The 27,416-nt window shown below is 38.5% G+C and overlaps 1 protein-coding gene across 1 annotated transcript; it reads left to right on the plus strand.

Annotated features, from left to right (window-relative positions):
* The first annotated feature begins 91 nt into the window (after positions 1–91).
* On the plus strand, positions 92–27,198 carry LOC121311037 (cullin-2). Its single transcript, XM_041243849.1, has 21 exons — positions 92–194; positions 3,971–4,110; positions 6,004–6,106; positions 7,204–7,298; positions 8,562–8,667; positions 9,341–9,423; positions 10,120–10,216; positions 10,814–10,924; positions 11,527–11,689; positions 12,310–12,434; positions 15,746–15,853; positions 16,719–16,778; positions 17,204–17,332; positions 17,728–17,814; positions 18,497–18,649; positions 20,966–21,043; positions 21,536–21,602; positions 21,746–21,948; positions 23,533–23,634; positions 24,049–24,165; positions 26,381–27,198. The coding sequence occupies exons 2-21, from the start codon at positions 3,992–3,994 to the stop codon at positions 26,510–26,512; spliced, it is 2,238 nt and encodes a 745-aa protein (XP_041099783.1). The 5' UTR covers positions 92–194; positions 3,971–3,991; the 3' UTR covers positions 26,513–27,198.
* The last annotated feature ends 218 nt before the right edge of the window (positions 27,199–27,416 follow it).

Consider the following 27,416-nt stretch of genomic DNA (forward strand, 5'->3'; position numbering starts at 1 on the left):
TTTGAAAGGATTTGAAAAAAAAGTGACGATATTTCAAAGCAATGAATACCTATGTTCTCGATCCACCCCTCCAGCTGATGAAATGGTAACTCCGGTGAGGTAGTGTAATGACAGAGGTGTAAGTGAAAGAGATCAAGCCAGTGACAGCAGATGAACTTTACTTTGTAAAATATATTCAGTGACATTGGCCAAAGGTAATTACAATTTAAACCTGTCGTTAAGTGTATGTATTGGCATGTCTGTCCGTCACGGGAACTGTGCTGCCAGTTGTTGTTTGAGATAAGAAACATTGACTGTGTGCTGCTGCCTTTGGTCGTGCCTCCGCTGGTTCTGGCAGGGGTCTCTCAGTTATTAATACAGCCTTAGTTATTTTCATTTTTTTTTCACCTTTATTTTTGCCACGAATAACTGTTAGTTATCTTTTTTTGGGGGGGGGGGGGGGGGGGCATGCATCTAAATATCGCCATCCATTTTGTCTTCTGTTTATGTGCTTTGATCCCTTATTGTTTTAATTTGATGATAACCTTTCTATGGTTGTACTATATAGGCCTAACTGGTTTCTGCAGCAGTAATGAGTGACAAGGCTTTCCCCAGTACTGTGTTAGTGTGACTCTAATAGCAGTATATTTTACAGACTGTACTTACTGTAGTATGACTAAGGATTACTTAACATCGGTCATTTACATTATTTTTTCGTAATGCTGCATCTTGATTACAGCCGGGTTTAGTGATGAAAACAGCACAAGGCGATGCCGCAGTAACCAGGCGGGCTGCGTTATTCAACGGATTTCACAATGGACAGTATAGCAGTGCCAGTGATACTGTTTAATGTAGATAGCTGCTATTCTTTGTTTAATTGGTCGTTAATTGGTATTTTATCATTTAATTATAAAAACAGTTATTTAAGTGTATTCTCGGTCTGATCTCTTCTGCCATGGACTTTATTTACATTACACCGCATTACTGCAACCAGTGGAATGGCATCTCATTTGGTTTTCAAAGGTGTTTTTCTAATTTTAAGTACGAATGGCAATTATTTACATTGTTGACAGTTAAGTTTGTTTACATTCCTCAAAGGAAGTTTTGCTGGACAACATGCTTTACCCAGCTTGACACTTATTTTATTCCAAGGCATGCTATCTTCAGAAGCAGGGTGTCTTAAATTAGCTCTGTTACTGTAGCAGAACAGGACCAACATGCAAACAACCCCCTCTTCAAAATAAACCTGTAAGTTTTGTTGGTAAAAAGAGAATACAAGCTAACTACTTGCATAGCCAGTCATGTATTTATGTATACTGTATACATAATCAAACACATACTTTGCCTATTTGTGCCCAAAGATAGTGTGCAAGTGCCTAGGTGGTGGTCTCAGTTTTCATGAAAAGATGTAATTTGTGACTTTGCTTTTGCAAACTTTTTTTTTTTTTTGTGTGTGTGTGTCAGGGCTTCATTGGCTATGTCAATTAACATACAGCTCGTAATTCGGTGTTTCAGGATATGCAACAGCCTGGTTTAGTCAGTCATACTGGATAAAAACAGCATCATTTTTAGCTTCCATTTGAATATTCACGCCATGAAAATTGTTATTTTCTACAAAGGGCGTATTTTGAAATCAAATGGTGTAATTAATATTTATGGCAGTTTCCAGAAATGTCATTTTTCAAGGGAGCCTTATTTTTCTTGACTCTCATTTATCCTCTTTATCACTGGTCGCCTTTGCTGTTGTGATGAGTATCTTTTTGTTTGTTAATTTTCACAGCTACAGAATTAAAAAAATACTGGTTGAATTATACATCTAAAGTGTTATGCATAAAAAAAACTAAAATTAAAGCAAGCATAGTTTCAACAATGATACACTGTTCCCTTTGTCATTCATTTTACCTTTTTATTTGATACATTTTCTTCTCTTTCAAATGTCTGCAACATCTTTTAAGCATATCTGTCTCTCATATATGTTGGTCATGAGCATAATTACTTTGCTGGTCAAATAGAATCCCTGTCCAGTTAGAACCACACTTAAGGTTAACACAGGCTGTGCCAGCCAAGCAGACCTAACATGGAATGGAAATTGCAGTAGGAATTAAGACTTGAACACAACTACAAAAAAATAAAAATGTATTCCAAGTAAAGGTAATACAAGAAAATGTATTATTTCCAACATGACGATCAGTATGCGTTTGTTTCAGGCAAATATATTTTAAAGCATGAATTTTTATTTAGTTAGTTTCTGATTGATGAAGCAATTCAATTCACAATATAGCCTGCTGTACATGAGAGTTTAACAGCAGTGTCAGATTGGAACAAAAATTAAGTTGCATCATATTATCAAAAATATTTCTTGATAGTATATTGTACTGAACAGTTACTATTGGTAACAGTCTTGTGACAGGCACCTAAAAAGAATAAGCACTGCTGATCTGTTACTGTAGACAATGTATTTGTCCATGTATTTCAACTGGGCTTCAAAAATACACGTTTATGTATTTGTACATTTAAATGGGAATAGGACGATTACTTGAATTCAGCCCAAAAAGGGAAAAGTGCACAGAAACAAGGAAAAGACTGAGTGAGAGAACATAAGAAAGTTTACAAACGAGAGGAGGCCATTCAGCTCATCTTGCTCGTTTGGTTTTTAGTAGCTTATTGATTCCAGAATCTCATCAAGCAGCTTCTTGAAGGATCCCAGGGTGTCAGCTTCAACTAACTAACTACAAATGTACAGAGGGAATGTTCTAATTAAAGGTTTAAACAGGATTTAAGGTAATCATGATAATCTTAGCTGCTAAATTCTAATTGAAAATGTAATTATTGTCTAGCCCCACAGCTGTGTTTAAGGTCATAAAAGAATGATGGCATTAATGTGTTGAACATTAAAATGAGATTTATGGTCTAACCCTGTTGCAGAAATGCTTTCAAACCATATCAGTAGGTTTTGTGAAGACCTTCTTCCTCTTTCAATCTTTTTTTTTTTTATTGACTGATCATCTAAAAGTGAACACAGACTCAAACAGGATGTGGAAATAGAATACTAAACCATTTTACGGGGACTTTGTTTTTATCTCATTGCATTGTACAGACCTAAAGGCAGAAATCATCATGCCTTTACATTCAGTGTAAACTCGTTGTTTCTTTTTATCTCGTGATATTTAAAGAGTAACTATTTTTAAAATACATATTTGTGCTGCTCCTTGCCTTTTTAATGGTACAGTCATCCTGATTGGGTCTCATTGCAATTACTTGAATATCGTATTATGAATTGTTGTGTCAGTGTTATGTTGCTTTCCCTTGAGTTCAGGTGCTGCGGTTCAGTTCTAGTTGCATAGGCATGTGTACAGCAGGCTAGGTCAGCCAGTGTCTTTATTGAAGTGAGCGCCGGCGCCATCAAGTGAGCAGCCGCTTTGCATAAAGTTTTCTTTTGAATGGCTGGCGTATATCCTTTGCTATGCACTAGATCTGATGCTTCTATGAAGGCGCTTTGGCTGATCGAGACTGTGTTATCAATGGCAAGTAACTAGCTTCAAAACTCAGGTGAACACGGTTTAACACAGATTGGTAAAATGATTGCCAATGTCATTAAAACACAGGGCAGTGGAGAAAAAAAATGATAGTATGGTTTTATTTCCATCATTTAAAATATTTTGCTGGTGCAAGCAATGGCAATACAATATCAGTGCTTGTGAATTGCAGGTGAGGCTTTGTAAGGTGACATTAATTTCTAAGTTATTTTGAATTGGTGTGTGTATTTCAGTTTTTACCTATCGGTTAGTACTGTGCTGTACCACTGCAGGATTGTACTGATAACCTGGTTTCTGTACAGCATGTTAACAAATGGAGGGAGGGGGGGGGGGGGATCATATGAAGATGTATCAAAAATTAGTTTTTAAATGTGATCACTTTTTTATATTGGCTGATGATGTGTTTTTCTGTTTTCAAGGGATTGATTAACTGACGCTTTTCTTTTTTTCTGCAGCTTTAACGCATAAGCCATACAATGTCCCTGAAACCAAGGGTCGTGGACTTTGACGAAACATGGAACAAACTCCTGACCACAGTCAAAGCAGTAGTGATGTTGGATTATGTGGAGAGAGCAACATGGAACGATCGCTTCTCGTATCCTTTGTGGGCACTTAGATTTTTCAATAGATCTATACTGCTTCATATATAGCTGTGCTACAGCACATTCAAACTGTTTTTAATCCTTAGTTTAGCAGGTAGTAGAACTTTAGATACCACTCCTACACAGTATAATTAATGTTTGTGGCAATTCTAAATGAACAGGAAATTATTTGTAGATATCTTAAAATCATTTAGAGCTATCTCTAAATAACTTCTTGTTCGTTTAGAGATAGCTCTAAATCATTAAGAAATCTCTAAATAACTTCCAGAAGATATTTTCAAATGATCAGGAAGTTATTTCAAGATCTACATAATCAGGAAGTCGTTTTAAGATATCTTAAGTTGAATTTCAGATATCTTTAAACAATTTAAAGATATCTCGAAAACATTTAGCATTATCTTTAAACGAGTAAATATATCTCAATGCATTTTAGATATCTCATTTAAAGCTCCATTTAGAAAGATCTGTAAATCAATTTAAGATATCTCCTAAATGTATTGTAGATATCTTAAAATTTATTAGAGATATCTTCAGATATTTAGTAATATCTAGAAATGATTTCGAGATACCTTTAAATATTTAGAGGTATCTCTAAATCAGTCTGAGATATCGCTATGATAATTCAGCTTGCCATATTACATGTGATTCAAACATGATTGAAATTGTATTAAATAATTTGCCAGATAATGGGGAGTTTAGCATTGCTGACCCTTTTTCCAGTGGGGAGGGACAGGTGGACTGCATCGACACCATTCACAGTAGCATACTGTAGTGCACAACGTACTGCAGCATGAAGTACCCACTTTTCTGTCACTTACTGTACAGCAAATGCCTTAAGGTCACATAACTGCTAATTATTGTTTTTTTAAGTCTGTGGCTATGAGCATCATGATTTGCTTGGAAGGGTATCCTCTTAGACTGTCATTCCGGCACAAGATAAAACATCAAGATTTGAATTTAGCACTCAGAGGCTGTGGTAAATGATGTTTGCTTCACTGGTTTGTGTGTGTATGAATCGTGAGAAATTGCGGCTTATATGGCTGAAAAAAGAGCGTTTCTAGCTAAGAATTAATACTGCTGTTTTTCTGGTGTATCAGCTAACAGGGTATTTCCCTCTCCACAATGTCTTCTTAGCATTGATCTTAATACTGATCATTCAAAACCTCCAATTATGTGGTCTGATCAAATGTTTTGCATCACATCTATATGTATATTTCTATGTCTGGCTGTCATCCAGAAAAACTGGGTCCCCATTGGCTCACCTTGTAAAAGGCAGTGGGTTGCAGGTTCACACCCTGGTCATAACGAGTTGCTGATCTTGGCAGGGAGCACTGTATTAACCTGTGGCTTGCCCTGCTCCCATGGGCTAGGGAGGGGAAATCTGTGGGTGGTTTGCCTCACATAGTCAAACGTAAGATAAGTGATTTCAGGCTTTTAGACATAATTAGAAATCTTCTCATTCATTCACCTACTGCTTACTTTTTACAATTGGAATCTGCACCGACACCAAGTGGCATACACTTACAGTTTATTAATTTAGTTATTGAGCTATGCAAATCATATTTTGGGTTAGCTTTACTAATCTTTTGCGCCACTTAAAAGTTGTGCCTACTTTTTTTTTTTTTTTTTTTTTTTTTTTTTTTTAAGTTGAATAAAAAGATAATATACCAAGCAGCATGGATATAAGTAGAAGCTCTCTTGATATAATAGGAGTATTTCTATGGTTAAAGCGTTTGTTTTTCGAGCAAAGTCTTTGTGGGTGGATCAGCAGTTTATAAGCAAGCTGAGCATTAAAGAGTACAGGTCATTTGTGTAGTTCTGTATGCTTCGCTCTCTCTCTCTCTATGCATTTCTCTTCTGTGTTGTTTCCTTGATCTGGTTTGCAGTGACATTTACGCGTTGTGTGTGGCATATCCAGAACCTCTGGGTGAAAGGTTGTACACAGAAACAAAAATATTTCTGGAAAATCATGTTCAACATTTATATAAGGTATTGTATTTTGTGTTAGGAACACTGTGAAGTATATATAAAAAAAAAAGAGTAGTGAATTTAAAGGGACCGGCAAAAAAATGTGTGGTAGTTATTAGCAGGCATCTAACAAAATGCTTATTTCATTTACAGTTCGGTATCAATTTGAAAGTAATGTGTATTTTATTGAATGTACGGTTGTAAGTGAACTTTTAAAAAGTATGCATTGCATGTCCCATTCTGATCACAGGCATTTTTAAAGTAGGCCTGTAGTATTGTGTGCCAGTTTTTCAGACCGGGCAAGGAAAGTGTTTGTGTGAATGGCTCAATCTGCAGCAACATCTTTCTTTGTTGTATGGTGGTGCATTTCAGCACCTCCACTTTTATCTGCAAGTATAATTCATGTTTTTTGCTCTTCATTTATTTCTATACTTCATGGAAACGGCACTGATGCATGAGCACTATGCTAACTCAAAAACTGTGTCTAGGGCAACAAGAAATGCATCATAGTCCCAAAACGGCACAAAAATACAGTACAAGTGCACTAATATGGATGCAAGTTAATACATTTCCCAATGTCCTTTACACTTAGCTGTAAGAACTACGGCAATTCATTGTATTCAACTTTTTCTTCCTGTAGGGGCTCCAAAACAATTTGCACAGAAGGAAATTTATGTTACGCCAGTTCATATTATAAGAAGAATTTACAATAGGCAGCTATCAAATTTGGCTGGGACCATGTAGAGAATTTGTAGTGTCAGGAAATGTGTTGAATCTGAGTTCACCTTCATGGGAATTGACTGTACTTTTGTTGTAACCTTTTTTTTTTTTTTTTTTTTTTTGTTTGGAGCGAAGCAGAATTAAATGACTAAGACCATGTAATATTAATATATGTATCTAGCATTTACAGTAAGTGTATAGCTCCAGAAGCCTGGGTTTGAACGTGGCTCACGTCACACACCCTGGAATGAAGGAAAAGGAGCTTTCAGTTCAGGGTTAATGTGCTCCTCCAGCTTCTCTCGTGGTGCCTTCCAGCACTGCACCAGTTGATCATCATTCATGAGAACAGCATTCACAAGCACCAAAATAAAATCAAACTCCTGACTGTGTTTTTACAGAAAGTACTAGAATCAGAAGAGAAGGTATTGGGGATGTACCACAGATACTGGGAGGAGTACAGTAAAGGGGCAGACTACATGGACTGCTTATACAGGTAGAGTAACAGCATCTCAGAAACAGTATGTCCTTGAAATACTTTATAGTGTTGTTATTATCAGCTATTTGTGTTTGTGTGTAACATTCTTTTTTTGTTTTAACTAGTTTTGCTGTTGATAGTGTTTTTCGGTAGAATAATGGCTGTGAATTTCTATGAATATAGATTCATATGATTGCAATCTGAGTAACAGATTTTCTGAAGATAACAATAAATGACCACAAATTCACAATGAATTCAAGTGGAACATCACAGGAATAGCAGGGAATGCATTGGAATTCAGAGGGATTTTTACAGCCAGTATTTTGTCACTTCATAATGGCTGTACAAACTACAGTACAATTTGTGTAGCTGTGGCCGATTTCAAAATGGTGTAGTAAATATATTTATTATTATAGCCAATCATGTGCGCTCATGCATATCAGTAAGTGCTAATGAACTTGGTAAGTAAGAGATTACTTAGAAATGTAGTCATTGGGATCTTTAGAAACAAAGTATCAAAGTGATTGAACTTAAAGGGTTAGTTCAGAAGTGATAGATAAGCTGAGATGATCATGGAAAGAATAGGCCTGAAAACCTAAACTTGACAAAAAGGAAAGTAATACTGCAGCAGTCCAGTTTTGGCATGTATTGTACCTGTTTACATTGTATGTGTGAAGTAAGTATTGTACATGTGACAGCATTTTGTATTGCATAGTTTTGACATGCATACTTTGCATACCTCACACAGAAGCAAAGGATCTATTTTTAAGTACAGTATGTTCGTTGCTGCTTACAACAGGGGAATTTGGAAAGGTTATGGAGTTTAAGAGCAACACACTTACAGCCTGTTATCAAAATTAAAGTTTACATGTTTATATTTCATTATTACCCAACAAATCAGGTTCTTATTTGAGTGATTATTATCCCACAGATAATGCTAACTGGAGTAAGCAATATAAACTCAAAGCATGTTTTTAGCATCAATCTCCTGTGCACCAGTCATTACCAGTAAATGGCTGACCTTCAAGACACCTAACTGTTAGTGCTGTGTCAGACATTAATGCTAACTAAGCTAAGCACAGTTGGAACACCATAAACCTGTTATAGTTAAGACACTGAGAATGATTTGTAGTCAGTACGTTTGAATTTAGTTAGTTCTTTTAGTATTTCTATATTTACCAATATAGAGTGCATGAAAGTAATAAATTGATTAAATCTATTATACCTTTTGAGTTGGTTTTTGAGAGATTTTCTGAGTGATGTTGCTGCTGTGCCCTGCAGGTACCTCAACACACAGTTCATCAAGAAGAACAAACTGACTGAAGCTGACCTGCAGTATGGCTATGGTGGGGTGGACATGAATGAACCACTAATGGAAATAGGAGAGGTAAATGTTGGGAGAAACCAGGTGAAGAACCTGTAATTGCCATAGTTGCAGAGTAGTAAAAATGTAAATACATTTTTAAATCTTTCTTGAGGTGTTGTTATTTTGATAGTTATTTTTATGAAGTTTTGAGGTTGAACATTTTGGTCCAGGCTTGAGAACTCTTCATTACTAATATTTAAATCCAGAATAAATAGCATTCCAAATAATAACAATAAAAAAAAAAAAATCAAAGATTAGGTGTTGAAGTATTTGTATTGTTTTTTTTTTTTTTTAATTTGTAAATGCAGTGTGTTTACAATTACTAAAATTATAGATTGAACTGCAAGAAATGAGGTCATTGGCTTGCCAGAGCCTAAGAACTTTTTAATTTCTAGGGGCTAGCAGAAACAAATATTTCTGCTACTGTATGCTACTATATTTCTGCTATGATGCTACTATTTTCTACTTTTGTAAGTTGGCATCTCTGATGTAGTTCACTTTGACCTACTTTAATAGTACTGGCAATATTGTATCTATGTAATTGGTAGGTGGTTATATGTATGTATGTATGTGTGTGTGTATATATATGCTACTTATATACCCTTTGTGTATTTACCATTTTCCTATTATGAATGAATAATAGTGTCCACCACACAACACAGTCAGACTTTCAAACTGTACTGTTGCATTTCAGCTAGCGCTTGACATGTGGAGGAAACTGATGATTGAGCCTCTGCAGACCATTCTGATCCGAATGCTACTAAAAGAAATCAAAAAGTGAGTTTTGGAATATTTTCATTCCCCCGAAGTGTTTCACTGTGAAGTGAATTAAACATTAATATTTATTAAAGCAGAAAAACAATGATGTTGTCTCATTTCAAAATGTATTATTTTCACTAGAGCTGTTATACAGCAAATGTTCCTAAACATTTAAGTGCTTACCTGAAAAACAGTAAATGTTATAGAATATTTAGTTTTTTAACATCCACCTTTTAAAGACAGTCTACTTTTTCACCATCAGTGAATTATCAAACAAAATAAAAACGTAAATAAATGTAAAAATAACAACAGACACTTGAAATGTCCCCTTCTTGTACTGAACAGAGCGATCTTTAAAATAAATATTTCCGCTCTTTAATGCAGCTGGTGTCTTTCTTTGAAAACATTGTAAAGAAATCGTGCCGCTCTATGCAGTGTCTTCAATCATTTACCAGAAGCAAACTAAACTAGCTGCCAGGTTCCTAAATGCAGTGTAACAGGTAGTGCGTCAATAAGGCAAACATTTGCACTATTTATTTTTAAGTTATAAAAATATGTATAGTTACACAATTCTTTCAGAGATGGGAATTTTCACATGGAACTGCATATTACACGGCAATGGGTACAGAGAAAGAGAATGGATTGCAAATGTATTTGTGGCCAGTCAGCTGTGGAGTTTTCCAGCCATTTAATATGCACTTTTATATCCTATAGTGACCGGTGTGGTGAGGACCCAAATCAAAAAGTAATCCATGGGGTTATCAACTCCTTTGTTCATGTTGAACAGTACAAGAAAAAGTTTCCCCTTAAGGTAAGAGGATGCTAATGAATTAATACTGGGGGGTCGGATCTTGATTCCACCATCCTGAAACTTGTGAACCTGCAGTACCACCAGAGATTTGATGTGTTTAGGTATGAAAACCAAGATTTCTAATAGTCCATGCAAGCCCATTTTAATATTTTTTGTTTGTAAAAACAAAACAACAAATGGTTGTAAAAATCCCAGCGAGTTGAGGTGCTTTTCAGTTCTACTTGCCTGCCATAGAAATGTGGACAGTATGATAGACCAGCTAAAGTGCAGATGTATATAGCAAACGGAAGCACTGTCTCGTGCACAGCTATACGTTGCCAGTAAAACCAAAGGAAGCTGGATCCAAAGTAGCTGATCACTACATGGCACAGACTGAGAGTGAACCCTTAAGCTGCTTACTCTTTCATGCAGTAGTATATAGACCCCTCGAAACTTAGACTAGCTGAATATACCCTGGAACAGTATCTCCATAGTTTTTGATAACATTTTGTGGTGCTTCCATGCTATCGATTTAAATATTGTTTTTCATCATAGTGACAGTAATCGTTGTTTTGTCATGCTCTGCAGTATAACCTTTCCTTCTTTCCCATGGTTTAGTTTTATCAGGAAATATTTGAAGGCCCTTTTCTGGCTGAAACAGGAGAGTATTACAAGCAGGAAGCATCCAATTTACTGCAAGAGTCAAACTGCTCACAATATATGGAAAAGGTAGGGAAGCTTGCACTTGATTTATGTGTAGCTCCAAATACCCAGTTAGATACTGAGAATTAAGAGTCTGTAGGAGACACTCAAGGAGCAGTTATTTTCCACTGGGAGATATAATTGCTGCATGAAAATTTTATTTTTTCTTGTCAAGGTTTAACTAAAATAACTACAGTCTTGGTTTGTGCAGTGTGATTTTGTACTTAAACCAAGGGCTTGACTTTCCTTACGTGTCCTGCATTAAAACCACCTTGTTTCAACGTTAATGTATCTGGTTGGTATTTACTGCATTGAGTTGAATCATTAGTAATAGGAAATGTGTATGAGGAATGTGTATTTCTGCAGAACTATCATGGCTTGGAAACTTTATTTCCAAAACCTTTGCATTAAGTGGCATCACCAGAACAACTGTAGACTATGCAGACTGGAAATGTCTGCTGGTATAAGAAGATGGTGATTGATAATGGCACCAGCAATGGACTTTTCAGTGATAGTAGTTCCTACTCTTTTACCTGAATAAAGAAAGTAAGTGACATGGCTTATTGAAAAGGTGTAGATACACAGGTTATTTTTGGCAAACGTTTGACAGTTGAAATATTATGTTTAAGGTTTTAGCCAGGTTAAAAGACGAAGAGGTTCGATGTCGGAAGTACCTACACCCCAGCTCGTATGCCAAAGTGATTCACGAATGCCAGCAGAGAATGGTGGCAGACCACTTGCAGTTCCTACATGGGGAATGTCAAGATATCATCCGACAGGAAAAGAGAGATGGTGTGTCTGATTTTTACATTTACAGTTTTATTTGATTCCACCGGTGACTGATTTGATAACTCTCCCTAACTGCATATTTGTTTCATAAAACCTGTCAACATGCTGGGCTGAACTCCTGTATGCAAGTAGTACCTTCATGCAGGGTTAGACAATCTTTAACAAAACACACTTGCCAACAGCTGTTGATCTCCAGGTAGAAAAACTGACTTTTGGCTGCACAGAGAGCCCAGCAATCATTGTTTCTGGCAGATCTAAAATGCTATGTAACTACAGCTGCCTTTTCAGTAAGATAACTTTGTTCATTGTAGCTTTTTCCAAGGGGTGAAGGCATTCAATAATGTACTGTTTTGTGTTCGACCAAAATGAACTGTTCATGCTTTTATTTAGGCTTGTTTCAATTGTAGTGGTGTGCTGGGATTTGCTGTTACTGGGCTTACTATTTTATTAAGTCAAGCAATTAGAGAAGTGAAACAGTATTCCCTCCAGTTGTAATCTTTACAAAGTGGAGGTTAGGAACTCTGCTCTAGTACTTTATCATTATCACTCTGCAGCTGCACTCTCTTACTGATACTTTGCTATTTATAGTCTTCTGTTTCTGTTCCTACCTCATTTTCTTACAGACATGGCCAACATGTACACGCTACTGCGGGCTGTGTCTAGTGGGTTACCTCACATGATTCAAGAGCTACAGAACCATATCCACGATGAGGGCCTAAGAGCAACCAGCAACCTGTCTCAGGAAAATGTGAGTACTGCCTGGGAGGCTGCAGCTGCCTTCTGTAGAATAGTAGAAGCTTGGCCCTAATGGTTAGAGCTGGAGACGAAGAGCAGGTTTCAGAACCACACAGCACATCTTGTGCCTTTTTCTGTTTTCTACCTGGCTGTAAATGCATATTACAATAATGCAGTGTAAATGTCCCATTGCCTTTGAGAAAACGGAGGCATGCTAAAGTGATCACGGGTGTTAGAATTGTGATGGTGAAGGTTCCGTGCGGTACTCTGTGTGTTAGTTTTGATTTTGTAATTGTGAATAAAAAGTGTGTGAACTGCAGTATTCTGGTCTCTGAGTCTCATTGCCGACACTACCCGGTCACATATGGTGTCGGTGGCTGCCCTGGACCCAACTGCAGGTTTATTTTTGAAAAAAATAAAAACGATTTGAAAATAGAAAATGGAGTGGAAGGAAAGCCGACTGCAGGGCCCGCACCGCTTCCATCGTGGTCACTGCTGGATTACCCCGCACCGCTGCCAGCACGGTCACTGCTGGAATGCCCTGCACTTCTGCCAGCATGGTCACTGTCAGAGTGCCCTGCACCGCTGCCAGCACTGTCACTGTCGGAGTGCCCCGCACCGCTGCCAGGGTGGTCTGTCGGAGTGCCGTGCACCGCTGCCAGCACTGTCACTGTCGGAGTGCCCTGCACCTCTGCCAACACTGTCACTGTCGGAGTGCCCCGCACCGCTGCCAGCACTGTCACTGCTGGAGTGCCCCGCACCGCTGCCAGCACTGTCACTGCTGGAGTGCCCTGCACCGCTGCCAGCACTGTCACTGCTGGAGTGCCCCGCACCGCTGCCAGCACGGTCACTGCTGGAGTGCCCCGCACCGCTGCCAGCACTGTCACTGTCGGAGTGCCCCGCACCGCTGCCAGCACTGTCACTGCTGGAGTGCCCCGCACCGCTGCCAGCACTGTCACTGCTGGAGTGCCCCGCACCGCTGCCAGCACTGTCACTGCTGGAGTGCCCCGCACCACTGCCATCGTGGTCACTGCTGGATTACCCCGCACCGCTGCCAGCACGCTGCCAGCATGGTCACTGCTGGAATGCCCTGCACTGCTGCCAGCATGGTCACTGTCGGAGTGCCCTGCACCGCTGCCAGCGTGGTCACTGTCGGAGTGCCCTGCACCGCTGCCAGGGTGGTCACTGTCAGAGTGCCCTGCACCGCTGCCAGCGTGGTCACTGCATGAGTACCCCGCACAGCTGCCAGCGTAGTCACTGTCGGAGTGCCCCACACTGCTGCCAGCACTGTCATTGTCGGAGTGCCCTGCACCGCTGCCAGGGTGGTCACTGTCAGAGTGCCCTGCACCGCTGCCAGCACTGTCACTGTCGGAGTGCCCTGCACCGCTGCCAGGGTGGTCACTGTTGGAGTGCCCTGCACCGCTGCCAGCGTGGTCACTGTCGGAGTGCCCCACACTGCTGCCAGCACTGTCACTGTCGGAGTGCCCTGCACTGCTGCCAGCGTGGTCACTGTCGGAGTGCCCTGCACCGCTGCCAGCACTGTCACTGTCGGAGTGCCCCACACTGCTGCCAGCACTGTCACTGTTGGAGTGCCCCACACTGCTGCCAGCACTGTCACTGTCGGAGTGCCCCGCACTGCTGCCAGCACTGTCACTGTCGGAGTGCCCTGCACCGCTGCCAGCACTGTCACTGTCGGAGTGCCCTGCACCGCTGCCAGCACGGTCACTGCAGGAGTGCCCCGCACAGCTGCCAGCGCGGTCACTGCAGGAGTGCCCCGCACCGCTGCCAGCACGGTCACTGCAGGAGTACCCTGCACAGCTGCCAGCGCGGTCACTGCAGGAGTGCCCCGCACAGCTGCCAGCGCGGTCACTGCAGGAGTGCCCCGCACCGCTGCCAGCACGGTCACTGCAGGAGTACCCTGCACAGCTGCAATCGTGACCATGGCTGCAGTGCACCTTGCCAGTGTTGCCACTAGCAGCAATTCTGCTGCCGGAGTGCCCCTTGCCACTTCCAGCATTATCGCTGCTAGCGGTGCCCTTGTCTGCATGTCCGCTGCTGGAAAGCCGCAGGTCACTGTCAGTATTGGGGCCACCTCAGCAGAAGTAGGTGAAGAGACCCCCTCCAATACAGCCCCGATTACCAACGCACCTAGAAGAATCCATGTGGGGAGTTGGTTGGTGTTTTAGGGCGGGAAGGTGGCCAATGACGGCCGTGGGTGCTACAGCATCACATGCCGGAGGACATGAAGTGGAAGGATTTTCAGTAGGACAGACATGTAGTGTCTTTCGAATGGCAGTTGAAAAGCAATGGACACAGTTTTTATATCTGTATATTGAGTTTGGAAAACCATTCCATGGTGCCTGGGGTTGCCAGATGGATTCCATTTGTACCTGCAACAGCATGTATTTGGCAGTGATCGATGATGTGAGTGATGGCTTGCACTTCACTGCAGTCACAATTGTGCGATTCACTTAGAAGGAGGTAGCCGCCCCTCCCATGTGTTGTTCTAACATGGTTAAGAAGCCAGGTAGTTCCTTTGGATCTTTAATAACATAACAGTAATAACAGTACGCTGCAGTAACTGAAACATCAAAACAAGTCATTGTCTTGTTGTGGATAGCACACCACACCATGACTGGGATCAAATTGCTTGTGTCCCATTGTCATGTGAAGGCTTTCCTAAGCCAGATTACGCATGTTCTGGGGGTTCAAGGTCCTGTTCAAATGGCCTTCATCTGAGAAGATGCAAACAGCAGGCTAGTACCAGCCTCTTGTTTTATTTTTCTTGTTCACGCCTCGGGCGCACAACTGCAGTTCCCAGAATGATAGTTGCTCCTTCATCAGTGTTGGCCGCTTCTCTTACGATCAGTATGCTTCCAGTTTGAAGCAGTCGTTCCACTAATCTGGTTTCCTTTGACCTTGGAGTTGTGCCTCTGTCAGGGTGCTTGCTAACAAAATCAGTGGTTGTGGCAAAAAAAAATTAACACAGCACAATGCTCTGCAAGTGTAGAATTCTTAACATTTGCGCTTCTAACACTTTTTTACATCTATATATGTATATATTTGCAAGAATGGAAATAATAATAATTATAATAATAAATAAGACTCCTGTTGCATAGCAGTTCCACCTATTCCAGGTTTTACTATGAGCTTGATTAGCCACAGTGTGTCTTATTAAACTCATATTAAAACCAGGAATGGATCAAACTGCTTTGCAATGGGAGTAGTCTTATTTCCATCCCTGTATTTGTAATGCCTTTTCAAGTCATGTTCATGTAGACCTTGCATTATGATGTATTAAAGCATTTCTATTTGTCGTCCTAGATGCCAACACATTTTGTGGAGTCTGTGTTAGAGGTTCATAGTAAATTTGTTCAGCTCATCAACACTGTCCTGAATGGCGACCAGCACTTTATGAGTGCACTTGATAAGGTAAATGTATTTCTTTGCTGTAGAGACTTTGCACTGTAGCTATTGGAATCATTTTAGATTTGATACGTTATAGCTAATTGACAACATTCCTCTTTTTCCTCCCTACTTGATCCCCTTAGGAGAGATTTAAACTCAGTAAACTATTAATGATACGCAGACCACAGGTCTGATATTGATGTAACTATGCATTACAAATTGTTGTTCTGCAGTCTGTGGCTGTAGGCCAAAGATACTTAGTATTTCATGGCTTGATATCTGCAATGTGATTTATGTTTGTGTTTTGTGTTAGTGGCTTGCTTTGTTAAAACATGTACTGAAGCTAAACAGTCACAAGATGGCACTGAAGATACATTTTTGGTGAATCACAGAAACAATGGTGGGGGTACTTCTAAGGGTCGACTCAGAAATGCACAAATAAAATGAAAGTAAAATAATTCCGCTGAGGTGGGAAGTAGAGAGTAACATGATAAGCATTTACAGTGCAGACTGTTTTGTATTATTTATGTATTTAACGGTTTAATCATGCTCAAAGTTTCCAAAGGGGGGCGGGGGGGGGGGGGGGGTGTGTGTGTGGATGTGGTAACCAGATTATTCTGCATTTTATTGCAACTGTGATACCGTTCAGTGAGTGGAAATTGTAAAAGGGTACTTGAGATGAAACCTCCTGACAGAAGGTACAGTGTCAAACAAAGGTTGAAAACCCCTTCTGTAATGCAACAGCTGGATGGGCGATCATCTGATTGTATGTAATTGATACACAGTTACAAAATAAAATACTTTAGAAGCGTTTGCAATAATAAGTTATCAGTCACTTCTGTTTTTTAAATAATACTAGACTTACTCTGTTTCGTTTTCCTTTCTTTAGGCTTTGACTTCAGTTGTAAACTACAGAGAGCCGAAGTCCATTTGCAAGGCCCCTGAACTGGTGAGTGTATTCTTTAGAGAATTTCTAAAGAAGGGTTATACAACACGACTTTAGCATAGGTATTTCGATATTATCTCTTATGAATGTATTTCTCTCATCTGCCACTTGGATTTTGTTGCAAGCTAGTTGAAATGGATCCTGTTCGTTTCCTTCGGCAGCAGAATACCAAGCATCCATATACCAAACATGGTGACATAAGACATTGTATAACAGTTGGCTCACAGTATATTTTTGTGATTTGCTGTAATTGTCCAGCATTGAATTAATTCACAGTGGCAGTCCAACTACAACATCGGATTGAGTTGTTCTAGTTGAGATTGAATTGATCCAAGGGGCAGATGGAAACAAGACATGTTGTGATGATCTGTTGCATTGAATTAAAAAGTGGATAAGGGCTTTTAATTCTGTTTGCTTTCCTTTCCTAGCTTGCAAAGTACTGTGACAATCTGCTAAAGAAGTCTGCAAAGGGAATGACAGAGAATGAGGTGGAGGACAAGCTGACGAGCTTCATCACTGTATTTAAATACATAGATGATAAAGATGTGTTTCAGAAGGTAATCAGTTTTGGGGGAATACTCTGTTTTACCAGTCTGCTGTTGTGTGTGTGTGTGTTTAGTTTCCTGGCCATTAAGAAGGCATTACACATTTTCAGAGTAATCCAACAAGTCAGTCACAGTTTATTAGAACCAATAGCTGCAAACGCTCACACACAGTTATACAAATGCGATTACTTGACATTGTGTCTAGATGGTAGCAGCACAATCAAAAGTTCATTCTTCTAAATGTATTTATTGTAAGTAGACATAAAGATTTAAACATTCAGTAGATAAAATCTCACAATGATGAAACAGATGCCAAAAACACCTGACATACTAAAAAGAAAATGTTCAGACAAGAAGGCTTTATTAACATTTTTCTAAAATTTAATGTATTCTATGTTTCTTTTCAGTTTTATGCAAGAATGCTAGCAAAGAGATTAATACATGGCCTGTCGTTATCTATGGATTCAGAAGAAGCCATGATCAACAAACTAAAGGTACAGCTCTTTATTGTAAGAAAGTAGGAAATTATTTTGACGTTGCTATTGCTCATTTCAGGTTTATGTAGGAATTGACAATGATATGTTTTCCTTAAAGTGTTTTCTTTTTTTATGGAACATAATATATACAGCCATTCCTATATAAACCCTTAGTGCTGAATTTGCTGCTGACCATGAAATTAACGACTGAGCAAATGTATCACAGAGGCAGCACATTTTGATTGTAGTTTTATTGTTAGGAACAGAGTTGTATTTTTTTATTTCTGTCACTAATTTTGTCCAGTTAAATACCACTTTGACATGGTGTCTTTATAGTTGTATTCTGTGATTCTCTGAATAACCTTCTTACAGGTGGGGTTAGGTGAATATGAACTGTTTCAGTGCCACATTGTTTTTTTAATATTAGGCTATATCTGCGATACAGTCTTTTTCACATTTCCTTTCAATCTGTATGTTGTGCCTCTTAGATTTATACTACCAGGATGCTTTTTTGGTTAATAAAATTGTAATAGTTTTAAAGGTAACTTGTGTGATTGATCGATTAATAACTAATCGACCAAATGCCCTAAAATACCGTACACTAGCCCCCATTGCTGTCCGAATATGTCAGTTGCTTCAGCTTGTGTCAACAACACAAGGTAAATAACTGAAATAACCTTGTATCTCTTCCCTTGTACAGCAAGCTTGTGGGTATGAATTTACCAGCAAGCTCCATCGAATGTACACAGACATGAGCGTCAGTGCTGACCTGAACAACAAATTTAACAACTTTATTAAAACCCAGGAAACTGTCGTTGACCTTGGAATAAGTTTTCAGATCTACGTACTGCAGGTAAACCTCATGCTGAGTACAGTCTGTCAGCTCAACGAACTTTGTAAAATCAACAAGCATTACTGCTGCTGCAATACAGCCATTGTAAAGGTCAAGAAGTGAAGTTGAAGTGAAGTTGGACCATAAATGGCATTGCGCAGATTAATTTCAGATATGTATGTATTATATTATATTATATTACATACATATGTAGTGAAAAAATTAAGCTGACAAATGGTTTTTTATTCAAAAACACTTTATATACAAGAAAGGTATACCTCCAGTACAATCATATTGACACGAGTTCCAAACTGACTTCGGACAAGGCCTCAGTACAGCTCAGTGCATGATACGTTTGTATCAGAAAGCATGGATATCCATGGAGTCAATTCGAAAGAGATGAAAAGACTTTACAATGTTTGATATTTATACTTTTGTAAGCAATTGTTGACACCCCTTTAACCCGACTGATTTCCGTCCAATAAACGAGGTAGTCGTTCACTTATTACACACAGTGAGCCTACCATGTATTTCCTCTGTGAGAAAGGGCGAGGTGCTTTCTGAACTTATGGTCCTCCACGTCTAATGTGGCATGGTGCGTCCATTTTGTCTTTTACTGTACCTTTCCCCCATCTCAGGGTTAGCCATGTGTAATGAGAGAATTCTAAGCTTGGACAATACTGCATTAAAATGACTAACGCACATTCACACACAATTTAAACATGATTAAAAACAACTTAACTGTAAAAGAAACACATACACATAATGTAAAACTTATAGTTATTGAGATAATTAATACCTCATGCAGAAAGCCATTACTACACGTACACAAAAAAAGAACATTATGTGAATGACTTACAATTTGTAATTTTAGAAGAAATAGTCAGATAAGTTACAGTACAGAACTATAAAGGAAAAACAGTGGATAGATAAACTCAAATCCATGTTCCCCCGAACGTTTCAATAAAAAGGAATAGTAGATTGTTACATCATTGGCTATGCAGTAAATGACATTGCATTAATAGATTTCAATATAAATAAGCGAGTGTAGTTACCATTGCAGCAGGTAAGGGATAACACATGACAGGGCGTGCGTTGGGCTGCATTAACATAAGGCTGCAGTTGGGTTGGCAACATGAAGCAAAGCTGAGTGCCTTCAACAACAAAGCTGTATGTTAATGCAACACAATGCACAAGTGTTGTCCCGCTTTTAAAACAAGATTTTTTCTTTTTTAAAGGAACAATTTTATTATATATCCTTCCACTTTGGGAAAAAAAATAATCCCTCAAACAAAGTGTCGTGAATATTAAACTGGAGGTTTTCAAAATTTGTATTTATTGTTAATTAAAGTGAATGAAGCCTCCATGTTGGTCTCAATCACTCCGTAAACAGAGCTGACATAACCTGCCTTGTTAGTGACGAAGCGTTTAAAAATGCCAATCATGTATTTTTGTTGATAATGAAAAGATACAGAAAAGGAGGCAAAGAGAAAGTTCCCTATCCATGCCTTACTATCGCTGACCTGGAGAAGCCAGTGCAAAAATACATGATTTGCATTTTAAATGCTTGGTCACTAACAGGCTAACATTGCACTTTTTATGGAGAGATAGAGGCAACCACAAAGGCTAACATAACAAAGCTAAAAGAAATTGAGTACTCTTGACCAGCCGTATTACGCACTGAAGCATAGAATTCTTGTAACAGGCTGTTTACATTTTTCAGTCAAACTGTTTTAAGTCGATTTCCGTTTCTTTATGTTTTATCCAATCAATAAAAACACCAGCTGCCCAAGCATTTTTGTTTCTTCGATTTCCTTGAGTTGTTGACTTGTTAGATCTTTGTGTCTGTTGCTTTTTTTCTTTTCCCCCCCAAAGGAGGTTTTGCTTCTTGTAATTCTAGCCACATGTCTACTGTCATGCCTCTGAAAAGATCAAATGTGATGAAAGGAATCTCATTTTTAAAACTTTAAAAGACCTCTGAACAATGTGTATACTTATTGTGCATGTACTATGTTGTGTGTTGATAATTTTATTAATAAACTACCTTCACTGTTTGTTTTTTAAACACACTTTTGTGTTAAACATACTGAAATGTTAGGAAGTTGGCTCTTTTGAATAAGTAAAGTAATTGATAAACTGAAAAGCCATTATTTTAATAATTAAGTACTATAACTGTACTTATGTTAATGTTTGATTCCGTGGTTCTAAAAAACATACCACGTTACTTTAAGCTGTAGATATTAGAATGCCTTCCACATACACTTCTTGTTGCAGATGTGTTGGTGTTACACACAACAGTAATGAAGCCTGACCTTGTTCCTTTCTGTGTGATTTCAGGCAGGGGCATGGCCTTTAACGCACGTTCCATCTTCCACATTTGCCATTCCTCAGGAGCTGGAAAAGAGTGTACAGATGGTAGGTTACGAGGCTGTTCTTTAAGACTTAGGGGCGACCTGACTGTCCTTTGGTCTGATGGCTAGAGAAAAGGACAGAGAGCAAGTTTAACTTTGAGTTGGAGCTACTGACTTACTGCATGACTGTACTGTCAAGTCACCAAAGCTAGTTGGAAATGCAAAACCCCAATGAACATATTCATTTATAGTTAATGTAATACTGCTGGGGAAACTCAGTATTGTTTTAAAATGGGTTGTCTTTCCTATCACCTGTGAACCCTTTAGATGTTTTTGTTGTGCCTATTTTAAAATTGAGTTTTATATACTAGTTAACTTTAACCTTAAAGCAGAATATTCTGTGACATTTCAACAAGCTATTCAAATTAACTTGAATAACCTGTAATTTTAATCTTGACAAATCCATAGAAATGGTAACTTTGGGGTATAATTCAGTTGGGGCTGCGGTAGGATTTGACATAACATTGGTCTAATGAAGGTCCCATCTGCTTTGCAGTTTGAATTATTTTACAACCAGCACTTCAGTGGGAGGAAGCTAACATGGCTGCACTATCTTTGTACAGGTAAGTAAACAGATAAAAGTAGCCTCAATTCTGTGCTCTGACTGGCATACAGCTGAGTCTAATTACCTTACAGCTAAAATCACTGCTGCTGTGGCATACTGTTTTTTTTTTTTAACTAACATGTACATTTCATTGGTCCACAGGTGAGGTCAAAATGAACTATCTCTCCAAGCCCTACGTTGCAATGGTTACTACCTACCAAATGGCAGTACTTCTGGCTTTCAATAACAGCGAGACAGTTAGTTACAAGGAGCTCCAGGACAGCACGCAGATGAATGAGAAAGAACTGACAAAAACCATCAAGTCCTTGCTGGACGTTAAAATGATTAACCATGATTCTGAAAAGGTGGGTGTCATTCCTAATGGAGTATAAAGCACACACAAGGAGTAACTGTTGTGCAGTACAAATGCGTCGGCTGCATTTTCTGATCAGCAAGTGGGGCATCTTTACCATTTGACAGGTAAATGACATTCAGTCATTTATTTTAAAGCATCTCAGATTCCCTTCAATTGGAAATGAAATGCCGTCAAATTTTGGGAGTTTGATCTGAGAGTTGAAGTTTTTATATCATGGGCCAGTTTTTAACAGAGAGGTCATGGCCACAGACTCATTATAGGTAATTGGACTTCAGTTGTTGGTCTGGCTTGGGATCTTAAAGAGAGCCCTGATTATTATTTTGGATTACTGCACAAACATAACAATGTCATTTTATATTTCACTGCATTCTGTTCAGACCTCAGGAGCCTTTACAAAAACACAGGATGACTGCGTGGCATTCAGAGACTGTTAAGTTTGCACACTAGTTTGCACATTTATGTTGTTGTTTTGTAGTAGTACTGTTCAGCTTAGTTACTACATGTATTGTTTGGAAGTAAAGCAGATGATTAAAAAAGAGGTAGAGGGAATAGTTAATCAAAGACTCCAATTGCTGTTTAAGTTTTATAATATGGTTTTCTTGTCATGATCATACTAAGTATCCAGTTGAAGGAATCACTTTTCGGTTCCCACAAATTCTGGGTTTTCCGTTTTAAATCCGCACATTGATAATGCAGTAAGTAACTGGAATTTCATTTGAAAGGTCAAACCCAGATCAATGAGATTGTCCAGACTAACCCTCAGATTGATCTGAGATTGGTTTTACACACAAAACAGGAAACAAGCAGAGACATGCCAATGAGTAATAACTGGGGCAAAGATTATAATAATGCTTGGAATTATATTAATTGCCTGGGTTAATTCAGAATTTTTTTACCACCATGTGTTAGGTTTGTTATTTTTCAGTTTCCTTCTTGTATGGCAGTTGTCCTCCACGGGGTATATAGTGCAGGTGTACGTATTCCACACTGTGCATCTTCAGAGGATGCTCCACATACTATAAATCAGGCATTCCAGTATTCCTTACTGTGTTACTAACTCCTCGTTTGCTTACCTGATGACACCTAGGTCTCAATAACACTTATCCAGTTTTCATTTAGCTTCCATATATCGTTCTGTAACATTCTGTACAAGCTGTTGATATCATTTTACAGGTGTGGCAGGGGGTGTATGTTAGTGATATTATCGTTTGCTAAGTGTATCACTGCTTTGTTTTGTATGTCTTATCAATCGTTCTACTTAAAAAAAAAAAAAAAGATTGAAGAGGACATTGTATACATGTTTTGAAACATTGTTTTTTTAGTCATTATTGTTTTAGTAGTGTTTTAAAAGAGAGACCAAAGGCATCTTTTTGCTTCATTCATGTATGTGTAAGGTTCTGAATGTAAAGGTTCTGTATGTCTGTTTATATGAAAACCACATAGGTCGATGGGTGAAAGACTCGAGCAGGTAGCACACGTCATATCTCTACATTGTGTCTATGATCTGGTACTAACCAAGCATTTAGGAATCACATGGGCATCCTAATGGATTTGTGTTTATCCTGTTTTACAGGAAGAGGTAGAAGCAGAGTCTACATTCTCATTAAATCTGACTTTCACCAGTAAACGAACCAAGTTTAAAATTACAACATCGATGCAGAAGGACACCCCGCAGGTTAGTATTGTCATTGTCGTTATTATTCCTTATTGTAAAAAGAACAGACCAGGTAACACAGATTTCAATGTATTTAACCTTTGGAAATGAACATGTACTAAACATTGTGATCTTTTAAAATGCAAAAACAGCATAACCCATGGATGAAAGAAGAAATTAGTAACTCATTATTAATGCAAATGCATTTGTAAATGGCACACTGTAACATACTAATGAACTTTAATATACTGTAGTTTTTTATTGATAATGGATTCCTATTAAATGTTCTATGAGATTTTTATTTAAAGATGCAGAAAGTTAGTTTTTTTTTCTATCGCTTTGTTACTGCAAAGACATTTATTTTGTCATATCAATGAGTCTTCTTACTACCTGAGTCCAGGATCATATCAAAGCCTGTTTTTTTTTTTCATCTAGGAGATAGAGCAGACTCGGAGTGCTGTGGACGAGGACAGGAAGATGTATTTACAAGCTGCTATTGTCCGTATCATGAAAGCACGCAAAGTTCTGAGACATAATGCACTAATACAGGAGGTATGTCTTTTCTGAGCAATAATCAAGGAACGGATCCGGGAGGGTTTGTGGTTACAACTAAACTGTTTAGTTACTGATTAACTAATAATATTTGCATTTTAACAACAATAAGAATTTTGGCTTCCTTGTTGAAATATTTGCATGAAAAATATATTCTGCCTTGCTAAATTATTGTAGTGTCCACAGGGCATCGTTTAAAAGGATTTCTCAATTAAGCATCGTTTCTTGAAGTTAGGGAGTGTTTTTTAATGGCAGACATTCCTCTATTAAATTGTTTTGGAGTGATCCAGAAAGTCTCTGAGAATCACACAGAATACACATTTTTGGTTTACATGTCAATATTTAAACAAGCCAGAACACTCAAACATGTTCTCGGTTAGTGGGCCAATAATTTTATGCAAAAAAGTCCCTGTGCCCATTATATCAGGTTGAATCATCTGGAAAACATCTTATTGGGAATCCTGTGATCTGCCAGTGCCAGTTTCAGAAGCAGGCAGTAGCTACAGGTTTAAACTACTACCCTGCTTGATTTTTTTGAGGATGCTACATTGACAATGGATAATTGCAAAGCACATTACATGGTTTATTTAGATTTCCAGAAAGCTTTTGAGAAAGTCCTGCGTAAAAGATGAATTCTCAAACTGAACGCAGTAGGGATTCAAGGAATTGCTAGAAAACAAAGTAATGATTAGAGGAGAAACCTCAAAATGGAGTAAGGTAACCAGTGCAGTGCTAGTATTCCTAATCTACATTCATGATTTAGATTCTGGTATAGTAAGCAAACTTATTCAGACGACATAAAAATAGGGGGAGCAAAGGTCATTCAAAATGATTTAGACAGCATTCAGAACTGGGCAGACCATTATAAATACCAAATAGGAGATACTGAAATTGAAGAAGGAATCTATGAAAAAGATCTAGAAGTTTTAGAAGTTTATGTTGGCTCAGAAATGTCTTCATCTGGACAATGTGGGGAAGCTATAAAAAAAAAAAGGCCAACAAAATGCTTGGATATATAGTGAACAGTGTTGAATTTAAAGCAAGGAAAGTAATGCTATATCTTGACAATGCATTAGTAAGACCTCATCTCGATTATTGTGTTCAGTTCTGGTCACCTCATTACAAAAAGGATACTGCTGCTATAGAAAGAGTGCAAAGAAGAGCGGCCAGAATTATTCCTGGTTTAAAAGGCATGTCATATGCAGACAGGCTAAAATAATTGAGTCTATAGCAGCGATCTGATTCAAGCATTCAGAATTCTAAAAGGTATTGACAATGTCGACCCAAGGGACTTTATCAACTGGAAAAAGAAACAAGGACCAGGGATCATAAATGGAGATTAGGTAAAGGGGCATTCAGAACAGAAAATAGGATGCTTTTTTTGCACAGAGAATTGTGGGAGTAATGTTGTTGAAGCTGACACCCTGAGATCTTTCAAGAAGCTGCTTGATGAGATTCTGGGATCAGTAAGCTACTAATAACCAAATGAGCAAGATGGGCCGAATGGCCTCCTCTCGTTTATAACCTTATGTCTTTATGTTCTAATTACAATTTAACCTCAAAATCTGAAATCAACATATTGTGGTAGTTCATGCCTAAACCTCTGGCATTAGGTATGGAGATGAGGATAGGACCATTTTAATGAGCTGCTGTGCATCTGTGCAGACATTATGAATATGGAAACTCTGTTTGTGACAGAAGTCTAGGAAGCTTGGCTCATCTCTACTTCAGAACTGAGCAGTGCTGTTAAGCACACAATAGACAGATCTAAATTTACTAAGGAACTTATTTAGCTCAAAAGCTTTTGAGTTATTGAGTGCATTATAATTTGTTTTTCACAAATATACATTTTCACACAGGTGAGGGAAGCATAAATATTGCACTCTGTTTCTATCAATCTCATCATACACATTGTACAATTACATTGTTTCAAGGATTTACTTCTGATTGTCCAGCCTGTCCTATCCAAAATCACCTAAACTACTCCTTGTGCTGCAATTTGATACATTTTCTACAGTTCTTGCAATATGTAATCTGATATGTTTAAGTCATTTGTATTGTCAAGCCACATTTAAAGCTGGTTCTGTTGCAGTGTACACACTATAAACGTTGATTCAGTTTCTATGATTCACTTTGTTTTTTTTTGTTTTTTTTAATATCAACACCGCTCTGTTAGTGTTGCAAAAATTAACAAACTGTCTGTTTTGGTCCGCAGGTCATTAACCAGTCAAAAGCCAGATTTAACCCCAGTATCAGCATGATAAAGAAGTGCATCGAGGTGCTGATCGACAAACAGTATATTGAAAGAAGCCAGAGCTCATCAGATGAGTACAGCTACGTAGCATGATGCTGAAAGTCCTGTAGCTTACGACAGACCGGAGACACGTTTGTGTTCCTGTGGGATGAAGCAGAACGGTGCCTCCATCTAGGGATCTTCACTGAGTCGTCTGGCAGCCCCCCCTCTCCTCCTCCCAATGTTCTGCTGTTTACAACATCACCAGTGCCACGCCATGTGCGTCAATAAAAATGCCTATAGTTATTTGAGCTGATACTACGTTTCTAGTCTACTAAACAACAAAAGTGAGTGAACTACGACAATACTGAAATGTGGAAGATTTAGATGGAAACCATGCTTTTTTTTTCCTCACGTTTGCAGTTGTGTTTTTTTATGTATCTTGAAGTTTAAAAGAAAAAAAAACTTAAATATTGTAATAAAACTGCTATACTGATAATTGTATCTACTTTAAAATGTAAAACAAAAACTATGAGGTGACAGGCGTGATCCTGCTGCTTGTCAAACAAAAAACCCAACAAAACCCGAACTGTATATCGAACTGGTTCATGGAAGAGGCTGCCGAGGAGGAGCTGATGTTCTTCGCCAGCTCCAGGAGTGCCAGGAGGTGGAGACTACCTTTGACTGATAGGCCTGGAAATAAAATTAATTTTAAACCCTGCCAAGCAACATTGACATACAGGTTCCAGTTGTATTTTTCATTGTGAATGGTTTTAATATTAAAGAATCACATCATTTGATACTGTAGGTGTCAAGCATTGTATGAAGCTATCCTATCAAACGTATGTTGTTTTTTTTTTCTTTATATTTTTATTTTAATGCAAAATCTGAACAAGAATCACCTTCAGAAGTAGTTTTTGCATATCATGGACCTCAGTCTGTAAAACCAGGAGGCCCCTGTCTAATGCCTTATTTTATACTACATAATTATTGCAATAGATGTCAATCCCCACTCCTT

Source organism: Polyodon spathula, chromosome 3, assembly GCF_017654505.1.
Source record: "Polyodon spathula isolate WHYD16114869_AA chromosome 3, ASM1765450v1, whole genome shotgun sequence".
Classification (NCBI taxonomy): domain Eukaryota; kingdom Metazoa; phylum Chordata; class Actinopteri; order Acipenseriformes; family Polyodontidae; genus Polyodon; species Polyodon spathula.

Excerpts from the sequence above, each read along its gene's own strand:
- LOC121311037 (XM_041243849.1), top strand. The coding sequence starts at position 3,992 with ATGTCCCTGAAACCAAGGGTCGTGGACTTTGACGAAACATGGAACAAA. Across the intron at positions 10,217-10,813 it reads AGAAAAAGTTTCCCCTTAAG|TTTTATCAGGAAATATTTGA; the intron begins GTAAGAGGATGC and ends CCCATGGTTTAG. Across the intron at positions 15,854-16,718 it reads TTATGAGTGCACTTGATAAG|GCTTTGACTTCAGTTGTAAA; the intron begins GTAAATGTATTT and ends TCCTTTCTTTAG.